The sequence below is a fragment of the Triturus cristatus genome, chromosome 9, assembly GCF_964204655.1.
Source record: "Triturus cristatus chromosome 9, aTriCri1.1, whole genome shotgun sequence".
Classification (NCBI taxonomy): Eukaryota; Metazoa; Chordata; class Amphibia; order Caudata; family Salamandridae; genus Triturus; species Triturus cristatus.
The window spans coordinates 41,953,838-41,969,437 of record NC_140592.1 but is presented as its reverse complement, the minus strand read 5'-3'; the positions used below and the strand labels follow the sequence as shown (position 1 = coordinate 41,969,437).

Sequence of the window (15,600 nt, the reverse complement as noted above, 5' to 3'; positions counted from 1 at the left end):
CCGTGGACTGATAACCAGTGCTCAGGATTCCTGCTCTTTGGAATGATTGCCAGTGTTCATGGTCCCTGCCCCATAGACTGATGGCTATTGCCAGGGTTCCTGCCCTGTGGACCGATGGCTAGTGATCAGGGTTCCTGCTCTGTGAACGGATTGCCAGTGCTCTGTGTTTCTGCCCCTTGAACCGTGGACTGATGAACAGTGTTCAGGGTTCCTGCCCTGTGAACCGTGTACTGATGGCCAGTGCTTAGGGTTCCTGCCCTGTTGACTAATGGCCACTGCTCAGGGTTGCTGCTCTGTGAAGGAATGGCCAGTGCTCCGTGTTTCTGCCCCGTGGACTGATGGTCAGTGCTCAGGGTTCCTGCCCTGTGTTCCGTGTACTGATGGACCATGCTCATGGTCCCTGCCCCGTAGACTGATGGCCATTGCTCAGGGTTCCTGCCCTGTGGACTGATGGCCAGTGCTCAGTGTTCTTGCCCTGTGGAGTGATTGCCAGTGTTCAGGGATCCTCCCTGTGAACCATGTACTGGTGGACAGTGCTCAAGGTTCCTGCCCTGTTAAAAGTGGACTGATGGCCAGTGCTCTGGGTTCCTGCCCCGTGGACTGATAGCGAATGCTCAGCGTTCCTGCCCTGTGAACTGTGTACTGATGGCCAGTGCTCAAGGTTCCTACTCTGTGTACTGATGGCCAGTGCTCAGGGTTCCTGCCCTGTTAAACGTGGACTGATGGCGAATGCTCAGCGTTCCTGCCCTGTGAACTGTGTACTGATGGCCAGTGTCCAGGGTCCCTGCCCTGTGAACCATGTACTGCTGGCCAGTGCTCAGGGTTCCTGCCCTCTTAAACGTGGACTGATGGCTAGTGCAGTGCTCAGGGTTCCTGTCCTGTGGACTGATGGCCAGTGTCCAAGGTTTATGCCCTGTGAACCATGTACTGCTGGCCAGTGCTCAGGGTTCCTGCCCTGTTAAACGTGGACGGTTGGCTAGTGCAGTGCTCAGGGTTCCTGCCCTGTGGACTGATGGCCAGTGTCCAAGGTTCATGCCCTGTGAACCATGTACTGCTGGCCAGTGCTCAGGGTTCCTGCCCTGTGCAACGTGGACTGATGGCCAGTGCTCAGGGTTCCTGCCCCATGGACTGGTGGCCAGTGCTCAGGGTTCCTGCCCTGGCTGTCAACCAGGCAGCATTCCAGTCCATAGTTTATAAACCACTGTGCCACTCTAGGCAGAGACTAGCCATATGCGATGGGACGATAGGAACAGTCCTGCCCACACTGCCAGGCCTGGTCCCCTTCAAACAGGGACTCAAGGAACTGATACTGTTCTGAAGCTGCGAGTCTCCTTGTATTCTTTAGGTAGATCAGTGATAACTGGTTGATAGTGAATTATGTTAGCGCAGACCTAGCCATGTGCGACCAGTAACAATAGCAAGAACTAGCATTCCACAAGACCTAGAAAGATGTGGGAGATGCATTGAACATTGGAGCAAACACATCTGGGAAGCTGGCCATGGAGAGGAGTTGAGTCTTTGTTTTTTGGGAAGGTGTCGGGTTAGGGTTCAGTGGGATGTTTTCATATAGAAGAGTCCATTATGTCAGGATCTGACGAGAGACAGCTGGCTGCTGGGGGTTTGAGGGATTTCTGGGTGAAGGCGGGTTTGCTTCTGGTATCTCTTTTGCCTCTCCTGATTTTACTTCATTGCTCAGGTCACAGATCAGCCTGTTTGTGCATGGTCGAGGCCATTTTACAGGTGCTTCATGGGAAAGCCATGAAGATCTTTTTCAATGGGGGGAGGTGGTCAGACTTCTTTGCTATGAGAGTAAAAAAATAAAACTCTAATACATGTGATTCCACAATCCCTGCAAGAAAACTGGTCCCTAATTTCCTTATTACAGTCGATTTGTAGCATCTCTAGTCACCTGAATAATGATTTTTTTTAAATATGATTTACATTAAACTGATTCTAATATCTTTTTTCAGCAAACTGCTAACAGCCTCTTGGTGTGTTTAATTTGGCACTACATATTTTAATGTTAATTCTACATGTCTGCAAACGTACTATCGCTTCCATATGCAAGAGCAAGACACCAAGGCTATAAATGGTTTGTGGGGAGGCCGACTTGTGACAATGTACTATAAGGAATAAAATACTCTGACGTATGTTAAAAGATATTGCAAGTTGCTGCAGCATTCCATGACTTTATACATGACCTACAGCCTTCCTTCTCATTCCTCTATATGGGCATGAAACTCCTCTGTGACTTGTGATATCCTCATTTATTTTATTTATAGTGTTTGATAAAGCGCAAACATGACCATCACGGTGTCAGAGCGCTGTACGAAGAGAGCTTATGAGGGGTTGCAGTACAGTAAAGACACATGACAGTAAGATACGCTGTATATAGATTTCGAAGTGCAAGGTATAAAACAATCATATCAAAGTAACACAAGAAGGGAGTGAAGAGATAATGCTCAAAAGAGCATAAGAGGTGGATACGTCCGCCTCAAGTTATATTGTCAAAAAACAAAGGGATCCACCCTTGTGGGAAAGTATAGAAGTGTTCCTCCAGACTACGTGTGTCTCCTACAATGGTAGGAAGCACATAGCTTTGTTTAAATACCCCTCACCCACCAAAAGGACCCTGGGTGGCATGCTTCATCATCGGGGTCTTCCCGCCCGCTGCGGGACGGGTCGTGCTGCGACCTACAACTACGTGGGAGCACTGATTTTGAAAAACAATACTATGTGATGTAGGAGTGTGAGTAGGTCAGAAGTGAGTGAATAGTGAATGGTGAAAAATTTCAAAATACCTGGCTCAGTGGAAAAAATACATTTTAATGTTCCTTTGAGCTGGTATCGTTAAAAGTGGGGAATAAGATGGAGATACTATCCTTTAATGAGCAGTGTCTCCTGTGTCAACATATTTCGAATCCATCCTCTGGCTTCTCATCAGGAACTAGAAGAGATCCTTTCTACACTCAAGTCAAAACAACTGTGTATTTACATATAGTCCTAACTAAGTGGTGCACATAAATTCTTCATGCACAGTATACTATACCCCAGTAGGTATATTGGTGAATGGATTTCTTACATCGCCCAGATAATGCCACATGAGCCTTCAAAACGGGAGGGAAGGGGCGGTGGTAGCGCGGCAGTGTCCTGGTGAGGAGGTAACCTTGATATTTATGTGACTATAGGTACACGCCACCAAGGGTCCTTTTGGTGGGTGAGGGGTATTTAAACAAAGCTGTGTGCTTTCCACCATTGTAGGAGACACACATAGTCTGGAGGAACACTTCTATACTTTCCCATAAGGGTGGATCCCTTTATAAAACAATCATATACCATATCAAATAGGTTGAATGACAGTTTCAAAAGTGTTCTCATTGTAGCATTCAAAGAGCAAGTCATAAAACAGTAGAATCCAGTGTCGAATAAGATACAAAGCAGATTCAAGAGTTCTCCTAAGAAACTTGTTTTTCTAGAAGAAAGTAAGGCTTTGACTTCGTTCTTGAAAAGTCTGAAGGAGGTAATTGCTCTCGTTGAGGGTGGCAGGGATTCCATATTTTGGGGCAGACCCGGTGAAAGTGCGGCCGTGTGTTTTCCTTTTTTTTTTTTAATATGGCTGGTAGTACTATTAGGGTTTTAGCACTTCTAGAAAACCTGCCTCCTGATAGCTGAATCGTGTAGAACTTTATGAGTTGTGCATGCAACCTTCAGTTGAATCCTAGCTTCAACTGGGAGCCAGTCGAGGGCTCTGAGTGATGGGGAGATTGATAGGGAAATACTGCCACCCTCCCAGGAGCAAATGAATGAAACTCACCGGACATAGCAGGTTTGCTCAGAAACAGAGCGAAAAGTATTTTATTGGTACCAAATGCATGCATCATTTCTAATCAGCAAGGAAGAAGTCAGGTCTCCTGCCTTAGGGGCTCTCAGACTGCTTTTTCCCAGCGTGACTGGTTTCTGGGTGTTATATACATTTTAGTACTGCCATGTCAGCGGAACTAGAATAAGGCACCAAGCCAAATATGGCTAACAGGGATGTGCAAGATCTGCACCATGCCAATTATAAACAGCTAGATTTGGGCTGACCAGAAACCTGGCTCGGCGCTGCGTAAGCAACTTGCACAACCAGATTAAGAACTATCGTGAAGTCAGGACAAGCAAAGTGACCTCTAAGGTGGTTTAGAATAGCTGTTGAAGCTTGTCCAGGCAAGGTCGGCTAGGAAGCCCTTTGGAGCTCCAGGCCTCTTGTTAGTGTGATATATCTAAGCATATCTTTGTAGTGCATACATATGAATTTATATGGATATACATATATATTTCTCAACAGCGATGCGATCAAAACGATGTGTGCCTGTTAAAATTATATAATGTTATAATGTACATTATAAGGACGCTCTGCATCCTTATTATGTACAGCGGGGTACGTAATGCTATGTAATATTCCAGTAATATCAGTATAATTTGCATGAAATTCCAAATTAGAGGGGAGCAAAAAGGCAAACGTAGCGAGACAGATACTGTTTGATGGGAACGTCAGTGGACCGAGTTCCTCCGCTCACATCTAGAGGGTCTGCCATCCTTTCATAGGCCCCATTCTCGTTTTTTCTTGCAGAGATTCCGCACTTCCTGAGCGAGGAGGAATGCAAGCTGTTGATTCACTTAGCCCAGCTGAAGGGACTGCAGAAAAGTCAAATCCTTCCCACGGACGAGTACGAGGAAGCCATGGAGAAAATCGAGATTAGCCAGGCGGACATCTTCAACCTGCTGGACCACAACCAGGACGGACAGCTGCAGCTGAAGGAGGTGTGGAGCTGTGGGTGGGGTGTGGTGGAGAGGGGCCCAAAGAGTGTGGGGGGTTAGCGTTTGGGAGGTATATTTATTAATAATGGCATGTTAATGTAAAGGGCTTCACGTAGTACAGTTTTATATACATTATTCACACTCATGATCACAGTTGGTTACTTCAGTCTCTTGCAGATAACTGGGTGGTCCCCAAAGCTCGCTTCTGCAGCCAGTCTCACGTCTATGCCCCCACACATCACACACCCACCCACCCTCGGGGACGTCGCTTGGATCAGTGCAGCAGGTGCAGTGGCACAAGGATGTCTTTTCCTGCAAAGCCAGGTGCAGTTGGACACATTTGCTTACTTGCACTGGCACTTTTGGGATGGTTGTAGTGCCCTGGATCTGTTGCAGCTGTGCCAGCCCTGTTTGACACACCTTGAAGCGCCAGCTTCGCAGCACGTGAAGCTTGTGATGTCACGACACTGATACATGCTGGTGCTCGCACCGTTTGTGTCTCGGGCCTTGACGGCATCCAGGGGGTGGGGCCGCTACCATCTTTATTTCACTCACTGGCCCAGATGTACAGATTGCGCTGTTCAGCCCTGCACTGGATTGAGTTTCACGGAAAATCACTTTACCTCCTAATAGGTACCTTCGGATAGAAGTGGGGCAGGCATACCACATATGATCTCATTCTCCTTCCCTCAAGTTTATACTCGCACTCTGTTTTCAGATTGTAGTTTGAGAGTAACCCCGTCTCCCAGTTTTGTAATTTCCTAAGCTTTGCACGGGCTTGAATCTGAGTTTCTGTGTGAATCTTCCTGCCAATTGTTCTATATCACAGCCAGGACTCTGGTGGTGTCTTTGGCCCATTGACTGTGAAAATATAGTTTCAACGGTGCACCTTGAAGCGCCTAGAAGTTGTTTTTGCCATACAAGGGGCTTAGTCAATAACTCACTCCTATTCAAGGTAGAGAAACATGTGCATGTTTGGTTCTGTCTCTGTACTTGCTGTGCACACTGCAGGTTAGGTTTCCCAGTTACTCGTTACATTTTGATTTGTAAACATGTCTGTTTCGTATAGCTCCTCTATATTATGAGCGCACTTTGCAGACAACACTTATCAGAAGTACAGTTGCGCAATAAACAAATATAGGAGCCTTGAAATATTTTGTAAGGATTTCATAAAAGGGAGAAGGCAGGAATGGGTGGGCAGAAGGCCAGCAATTTGTTGCAGGACTTTTGAGGTATTCGAGCCGGCGTTTCCAGGCGCTGCCCACCCAAGATTTTAGCAGATTGGCGCTATATTTTGGATTGATCAGGTGGATTGCTTCATGAACGAGGCAGCCGTTTTTTACCCTGACCCACACCTCAGTGGGGAGTCACAGTAAACTTGTGACTATGGGACTCACTCCTGTAGAAACAGCCTTCGTCATGTTAACAGATTGGGACCGGTGACGCGGCCTGCTACAGTTCTGTCATACTAGGGGAGGTGGTAACATCTAAAACCAGGCTGACTTTAAGAGAGGGGAGCTTCTCTCCCCTACGCTTATCCCATATATGTTTTTAGGTCTCGCTGAGTCAGCGCGCATGCGCTGCTCGGAGAGAGATTTTGTAGATGAGTTTTCAAAGTTCTGCTGGCTGGCCTAGCGCTTGCGTACACGCGAGCGTGCATGCGCGCAGCCGGCCGCCAGTCTTTCACGGGTCATTAGAACCGTGATGACTTTCACTTTCACAAAAGTAAAGAAATAGAAAAAAAACATCTCTTTCTTTACTTTTGCTATAATCGCGGCACCCGTGCTTTACTTTTAATGTTCAAAGTAAAGCGCCAGTGCCGCGATGCTTGTTCTCGCGCGGCCAGTGCTTGTTCTTTACTGCAGGCAGCACATGGACGCCTGCTTTCACTTTAACCCGGGCACTGGCATTATCTCAATCCCCCACCCACCCCTATGTTGCTTAATCTTGCTTTGTCAACAGACCTAAAGCCCCGGCTCCTCCATGAGACCATCTACGTTGCCGCTTGTTATGAGGATACAATCAGTGTCTGGGTGTGGATCGACATTAAATGCATATATATCACAGTCACGTCATTCTTCTACTCACTGCTCATTCTCTAGCCACACTTGGGTCTAGTTCTATCGTTTTGTTGACATTCTTATCTGTTTACCTCCTGCTACTCCTTTCTCCTTGTCGCTGGCCCCCTCGCCCACTTTTGCTTCTCTGTTGGATCCTCTGCACCACATTTAAATGCACCGGTGCTCTTGAGCTTTGACTTGTCTTCAGTTTTGGCGGCCTTTACTCTTGGCCGTAATCTCCATTCCATGTGCCAGCGCCACCTTGCCTCTCCGGTCTCACGCTGTCCACCTATTGGCAAGTCTCACTTTCTTCTTTTTCTGTGCTTGCCCCCAAGCAGGAATGGTAGGAGTAATTTCAGAGCTCCAGGCAAATTAGATTTTTCCAGCTGCAGCGCTCCCCATTCACCAACGTAAAATCCTTTTCATGTCCATTTCCTGTGACTTGGTGCCGGCACTAGGGGAGGGGGGGGCACTAAAGCTGCTGCTTTACTTCTCCTCATGAAGGCACCAGCCCTCAGCCTCTTTACTCACTCTGTTCCCTCCTAAAGGACCAATCTCTCTTCTTTCTTTCCATCTTAAAGGTCAATGCTGTTGCTTCACAGTTTTATGCATTGTATAATTCGATGTGACACTGGAGAAGGCGCTCTACACATTTAATAAAATGAAGCTAACTATGAAAGTTATGTATCAGTGACAGAACTGCACCATATTGCAGGGTAGGAGTGACGTTTCACTACTATTGGAAGTGACTGTTTAGATGGGCCAGTAAATAGCTTTCCATTAGGCATGAACAGTAACACACCTACTGCCCTTTCAAAAATTACCCTGATATAGCGTGTTTCAAGAAAGAGTGGCATATAAGCGCTTGAGAGCTCTAATAAACCGTCCATGCCAGGAGTAGCCAGTAGAAGGGCTTCCAAGGGCCAGCTCACTGCTCACTCACTGCATGAAGGTCAAAGCTCCAAGGAAAGATCCGAACATCTAAAGTTAGTTGTCAACTATACGGGGCAGAACGGGAGAGACGTATCTTGGATGTAAGCATTGTATTGAATATTTCCATAAGAGTTTCTTTATACGACGTGGCACCTTCCCACAGGTGAGGCCACAATAGGTTCTTTCAGCCTAAGTCAAACACTTCTTTTGCCTTTGTCCCCGCGCAGGAGGCGTTAGTTTCCAAATTCGTGCTGCATTTTTAAAAAGGCACAGGTGGTGCACTCCAAATCTGATGTGCCCCTGAGCGTCCCCCTTTTCTTACATATGAAACATGCTTTTATGAATTTATTTTCCAAGTTTACTGTTTTTCCTTCCCTTTGAGTCTTGGCTCTAGCAAGCTCAATCGCCTGCACTTATTTTTCAATACCAGCACTTATAAGATTACACCACAGGGATACAAAACTAGCACTTCCAGGTCTTCCCGCTGACCTGAAATTGTCCAAAATTTCCCGCTGGTTTGGTGTGATGATAAGTAAAGTTGGCACTGGCATTCCTCAGCAGTGGTAGCAGGAACTGTGGGTAGTGGCAGCTGGTGTGAAGACCTCGGGCCCTGGCACTTACATTTTAACAAAGTAAGCACTGGTGCGGCCCACATGTGGCCTCGTTGCTGAGCGCTGACACTAGGGTAGTCAGGCGCGCAATGCCCATAGGGCTCAAAGGGCATCAGCCCCCCCTGTCGTGTGTGTCAGCCCAGGCTGAGTCAGCTTCCCAGGCAGTACCCAACCACACACACAACCACACACAACCACTCACACACAACCACACACAACCACACCCACACACACACAACCACAAACACACACAAGCACACACACACCCACACACACACAACCACACCCAGCTGCACACACACAACCACACGCACAACACACACAACCACAACCACACACACACACACAACCACACACACACAACCACACCCAACCACACATCCACACACACACCCACACCTGTACCCACAACCGCACCCACACACAACCACAACCACACACACAACCACAACCACACATGTGGCCTCATTGCTGAGTCGGCTTCCCAGGCAGTACCCAACCACACACACAACCACACAACCACTCACCCAACCACACACACAATCACACACACAACCACTCACCCAACCACACATACCCACAACCACACACACAACCACACACACACAACCATACACACAACCACACACACAACCACACCCACACACAACCACACACACACACAACCACACACACACACACGCACACGCAACCACACACAACCACACAACCACACACACAACCACACACACATACTCAACCACACACACACTCAACCACACACACACAACCACACACACAACCACACACACACAACCACAACCACACACACAACCACACACAATCACACACACAACCACATACACAACAACACACGCAACCACACACAACCACATACACAACCACACACGCAACCACACACACACACCCACACACAACCACACACAACCACAACCACACACACAACCACACACAACCACAACCACACACACAACCACACACACACAACCACACACACAACCACACACAACCACACACACACATAACCACACACACACAACCACACACACACAACCATACATACAACCACACACATAACCACACACACAATCACACACAGAACCACACACACAACCACACATACCACTCACACACAACCACACATACCACTCACACACAACCACACACACAACCACAACCACACACACAACCACACACACACAACCACACACCCAACCACACATCCACACACACCCACAACCGCACCCACACCCACACCCGCACCCACACCCGCACCCACACACACAACCACACACACAACCACACCAAGCATTGGCATAGCCAATAGGTATCGCCTTTGGGACCTTATAAGTGTTTACCCACGCAACAGTTGATGTGGTTGCACCAAGGATATTGTGCTGCATAACTAAATACTTAGAAGGTCCCAAAAGCGAGACCTATTGGCTATGCCAATGCTTGTTATTGTTTCTCTGTGGTGTCTTCACTGGTGTGCTTTAAGGGGTGCAGAGGCCGGGCAGGCCCTTCATTAATTTACCTCTTATTACAGATTTCTTCGAAAACTTTTTATTTGCTACCCTCTTCTAAGATGTTGTCGGGGCCTTTCTCGGTCTGACCCTACAGGGGGGCCTAAGCGAAAGGAATGTCCTTCTTCTGCACTCTGATCTGTATTCAAGGTCACAGAAGTATTTAAGGGAGCTACCCAATAACTTGGGTATTGTAGATGAAAGACCTTGTACTTAACTTAATGACCCTCTCTAGGAGTGCCTCAACCCTTTAAATATTCACCTGAAAGGAATTCAAGGACCTCTCCATCACAGCTCTTCCAGACCCACACAGCTCTTCCTGACCCACACAGCTCTTCCTGACCCACACAGCTCTTCCTGACCCACACAGCTCTTCCTGACCCTCACAATTCTTTCAGGCTCCCATAGCTCTTCCAGGCCCCCACAGCTCTTCCAGGCCCTCCCATTTCTTTCAGGCTCCCATAGCTCTTCCAGGAACTCGCAGCTCTTCCAGATCCTCCCCAGCTCTTCCAGGTTCCCACAGGTCTAGCAGGCCCTCACGCCGTGTGAATGTCTGTAGCCGGTGGAGATATTCACGAGGGGACAGGCCTGCTCGGTGCGTAACCTGCTGGTGAAATGTGAAAGATAAAGCCGTCTTTAACCTTGTACTTTTGCTGATTTAAGGAATGCACACATTTCACTACCCTCCTCCTTCAGGTGTCACTTCTTATTCATGATCTGAATGCAGGTGACAAAATGGAGGCCAACCTAGGTCAAAAACAATAAAACCTGCACATATAGGAGACAGAAGCCAGTTTTAAGAGCAAATAGTGTCACATGTCTAGTGAATATCCCCTAAAGTTCAGACTAGCGCTAGCGGCTGTTTTCACAGACTCGCAAACTGCCAACTTCAGGACGCCCTACATACCGACAGTAGGCACTGAAGGTAATGTGCAGTATCATTCCCTTTTTAAACCAAAACCAATTATACCACGACCCTGAAAACAAATGGAACTCTGAGAAACATTCCTGTTGGCTTCTTGAATCATCAACATTCAAACTGTGCTCATTGCTTTGAGAGGACTGAGTTACCTTGTTTATAGTAAAATAATTTTTGTTTGAAAATTAATATATTGCATGCTCTACAACCGGGGATGCCATAATAATCTCCCTTAAAAAGTCATACATTATTTCCATGATGATTGCACCCGCCCCATGGTGAGACAGTGTGACTTCTTCACAAAGGTATTGAGCCCTCGCATGCTGTGTGACCCTGGTAGACCCTGTGTCCTGCTTCCTTAAGTATCAATAACGAGTGCTCCGAAGCGCCTTGTGCCTTACTGTACTCCGTTTTAACTTGAACACGAAACAGCAGTTTGTTTACATAAGAGGTGATTCTTTTTGGCTTATTTTGCTGAGAACAGTGACAGCATTTTCAAAGCCTTCTCTATCATTGTAGGTTTTGACTCACACCCGCTTGGGGAGTGGCCGATGGATGACGCCTGACAATATCCGCGAGATGTATGCCGCGGTTAAGGCTGACCCCGACGGAGATGGTGAGGAACACCCTTCTTTCTGTGACCTAGGATGTGATGCTGTTACACCAGACATGGGCTGCAGTGTAGGTTAGGATGATCTGGGGTTTGAGGGCATCAGGGGCGGGATTACATAGACCGCACCTGGGCCTGTGGAGCCTGTAACCAACATTTGCAGGACCTGGTAAGTGTGGGAGCTACATTGACAGAGTCTGACCAGTGTGTATTGTTGTGCCTGTTGTTGAATCCTCAGAGCAAGAGTTGGTGCAAAGCTGACTTGGCTCCAGGACGATTTGCGTAATCCATGCAATCGCTGATGATATGCGCGTCAATCAAGAACACGTGCTTCCCCATACTGTCCAGGAGGACCCTTTTTACATTGAATTTGAATTTATAAAGCATATACAACCAAACGGCATTGAAGTGCTGTCTCAGAGTGAGGCACCAGAGGAAAGGGGGACAACCCTAACAAAGTAAATGCAGAAAGAGCCGGGAAGTCACCCCGGGCAATGTCATTATAAAAATAACCAGATTTTGACCTGCCTCCTAGAAATCAAGTAAGATTCCATGCTCCTGTTATTTTCCGGGAGGAATCCACTCAGAGCCCCAGGGAAAAGAAACTCACCCCAGAAGTGTGCAAAGTTTTCTCTTTTTTTCAAGTTCCCTTTCAGGGCGGTTCCCTCTAATGGTGTTGAAGTCCATAAAGGTGTTTTCAAAGGAGACCCTAGGCTGTGAACAGTGAGGTCATCTTCTCTGGTCTGATACCTCTCATTGATACCTGTGCGAGTCCTTTAGCCAGGCACATTACAGTTCGCAGAGCCACTTCTTAGGTTGGGACATGGCCAAGATTGACCTTACATGGCTGGTATGTTTAGGCCAAGACAGGTAACAACTGAAAAACTCAGCCGTGGCTGGTATTCTTTCCATGGAAACAGCAGATACAAGAAAATTCATTCCAGAAGTATTCAAGAGTTGTCTGAACTGTTGCTGAATGATTATTCAAGCAGGGACTCTGAAAAGCTAGGCCTCCTCGGCCAGAACTCATTCTTTGTGTGTCTTTTAATCAGCCTGTCCGTATCCAGAAGGGCTAACAGCGGCAGGATGCAGTGGCCAGAAGCAGAGCCACGGAGCAGGGATGTTAGAGAACTCATCATCAAGTTAATTGATTCAGCTTTACAGTAAAGCCATACAATAATAACAAGCATTTGCAATGCAATCGGTCTCTCATTCTTGAGAGTTTGAGCAATTGGCATTGTTAATAATAATGCTTTTTATTTATGTGTTGTTTTTAAAACGGATAAATTAAAGGCATTATCATTTACAATGCCTGCCGAGCAACAACACACGTAACAGGGGGTGCCGCCATGGGAGGTTACAAAATGAGACAAGACGGTACTAAGCAGGGACTACTAAGCCTTTTGACCAATGAACAGCCACAGTTTACAGTGGAGAATTACACAAGCCAATGAAAAATGTGGGCGGAGCTTCAAGTCCCTACCTCAATCCAGCATGCCTCGCAGAGCAGCGCATGCGCTGCCCAGGCTCGACCTAAAAACTTAAAATGCACAGTACAAAAAATCCGATCTATGTAATCATTATACAGTTCATGTCCCAAATGATACTTTAAACAGACTAGAGTCAAAGTTCCTATAAGTAAGAAAGGGCTGAGAGAGGGAGAGATAACTAAAGTCGTTCTGCTACTCTATGAGTGGGGGACAGTGTGTCCTTATCATGATGCCCTCACACACCCCGAAGGTTGTCATGCTTCATCATTGGGTTGGTGCTCCTTGTCGGGCCGGCGCTGCAATGCCCTACGGGTCCCCCGATTGGTCACTTTTTCAGGGATCTTTTGATAAAGCTGTGTGGGTGCATGGGTGTAAGTGGCAGTGAAGTCCTAAATGTGTGGTTAAGAAATGACTGGAGGGAATATAGGAATTTTATTAAAGAGGTGATCCCTCCGTCATTATTAAAAAAAAGTGCACAGAAATTAGTGCTGCTGTGAGGGGTGTTATGTCCCTCTGTAGCTAGTTATATTGCATACCCCTAATGGATATACTTGAGGCCTCTTTAATAGAATTCCTAAATTCCCTCCAGTCATTTCTTAACGACACATTTAGGACTTCACTGCCACTTACCCCCATGCACCCACATGGCTTTATCAAAACATCTCCGAAAAAGTGACCCTTCGGGGACCTGTAGGGCATTGCAGGGCATTGCAGCGCCAGCCCGACGAGGAGCACCAGCCCAATGATGAAGCATGACATCCTTCGGGGGGTGTGAGGGCACCATGATAAGGACACACTGTCCCCCACTCATAGAGTAGCAGAACGACTTTAGTTATCTCGCCCTCTCTCAGCCCTTTCTTACTTATAGGAACTTTGACTCTAGTCTGTTTAAAGTATCTACTTGAGAGCACGAGTCACTGCACCTCCCAATCGCTCCCCGTGTCCCGTGTTTAAATAGTGGATGTCCCAAATTATACATACAACTAAAGAAAAAACATTCTGTCCACATGTTCCATTTTTACTAGCATGTCTCCTTTCTCGTTTCAAGGGAGTAAGGTGCTATCTGCTTAGTGTAAGACACCTTTAAGCACTAACAATATGTCCTTCGTCCTTTGCTACAAAACAAACAAAATATAGTTAGGCTATATAGGGAGGCGCAATAAATCAAGACATAAAGATGTTAAAACAAAGGTACGACTCGCGTGCAGGAGGGGCTGAGACAGGAAGCGTCATGTCTAACCTTAATAAAACACAAACTATTTTTAATGCTTCATGACTACAAAAAGTGGTGTGGTGACTATACAACATGCAGGTGGGGAAACTAAAAATGATTTATAACCATGTGGGCCGAGGCTTGAAAGGGTTAACCCTCAAAAGCTTGTAGGTGTAAGAACCGCAGAAAGTGCATCCGTGCAGAGGCAGGGTTAGTTATTAGAAATATTATAAATCCGTGCAACAAGCAAAATAAAGTGCTGTATAAGATTGCCATCAGAGGCGGCTAAAGGCCTTAGCCTCAGAAACTTGTATGTGAAAAACCGCAGAAAGTGCAACCGTGCGGAGGCAGGGTTAGTTAGAAGGAATATTGTATATCCGTGCAACAAGCAGAATAAAGTGCTGTCAGAGGACTCAACTATTGCAGTGGTATCAGTGGAAGGAATCAACCGCACACCACAACTGAAAGTGGCTAACTTCACTGCGCTGTAAGCACGGTGTATGGCAGCAGTGTTGGATGTGGTGCTGCGACAGACCTCTCTCAGCTACCATAGGAGTGCACCAGGAGTGGTGGTTGGAATCATCACCCGCATCATAGACCGGTTTGTGTAGCACACAACAGGAAGTGGAAATGTAAAGCACCTTACTCTTCAATGTTCAAGAATATAGATTACGTGTAGTGTACAATGTGTGGTATTCATTTCGACAGTTGTGCCCTGATCATATGAAGTAAAACAATACAGTCTCTTTACGATGCTGTACTTCGAAGAGGCGGGTATGCTGTGTTTGAATTGAGGCTAATGATGGACCTCAGGCAGTTTCCAAGAGTTGTTTCAACCAAGGGAACAGCAAGTATCACAGCCAACATGTGTGTCTTCTGAAAGGACTTTTACAAGGCTGTAGAACAATGCTATCAAAAGGAATGGCTTGAAGAGATTGTGTAAAAATGCACTGACTTTACAATGATAGAAGGACCAGAGGCATGGACATTGTCCTAAAGTCGTAGAAAAGGAAAATGTGGCATTTAAGTAGCACTGGAAGAGAACTTCTCCAAGAAAAAGTAACTTACAGTGTCTGTGATTGAGGGGTGTGACAGCAAAGGCGGTTTAGTAGGTTTTAAAGAAACTGAGAGAGAGGTCAGGTTGCCTTCGTGTTTCCTTCAACTTTAAGAGTAGATTTTGAGATGAGCATAGAGGACACTTGTTGGAAAGAGATTGGCTTTGCTGCAGCATATCCCAGCTTGTGTCTTGTTGTCCTTTAGTGGGAGACGATAGAGCAGCAGCTAAGGCACCGGCTGAAGTGTACTAGCTTACGGCTGTATCCACAGCGCAGTGCCACCGGTTGAAGTGTACTAGCTTACGGCTGTATCCACAGCGCAGTGGCACCGGTTGAAGTGTACTAGCTTACGGCTGTATCCACAGCGCAGTGGCATCGGTTGAATT

General features: G+C 46.8%; 1 protein-coding gene across 1 annotated transcript in view; it reads left to right on the top strand.

The window, feature by feature from the left end:
* P4HTM (prolyl 4-hydroxylase, transmembrane) overlaps nucleotides 1–15,600 on the top strand; it is a 212,253-nt gene that overhangs the window by 105,237 nt on the left and 91,416 nt on the right. Inside the window, exons 3-4 of the mRNA XM_085624351.1 lie at nucleotides 4,613–4,803; nucleotides 11,366–11,462. Of these exons, the coding sequence (XP_085480477.1) occupies nucleotides 4,613–4,803; nucleotides 11,366–11,462 (288 nt within the window). The remainder of the gene's footprint in view (nucleotides 1–4,612; nucleotides 4,804–11,365; nucleotides 11,463–15,600) is intronic.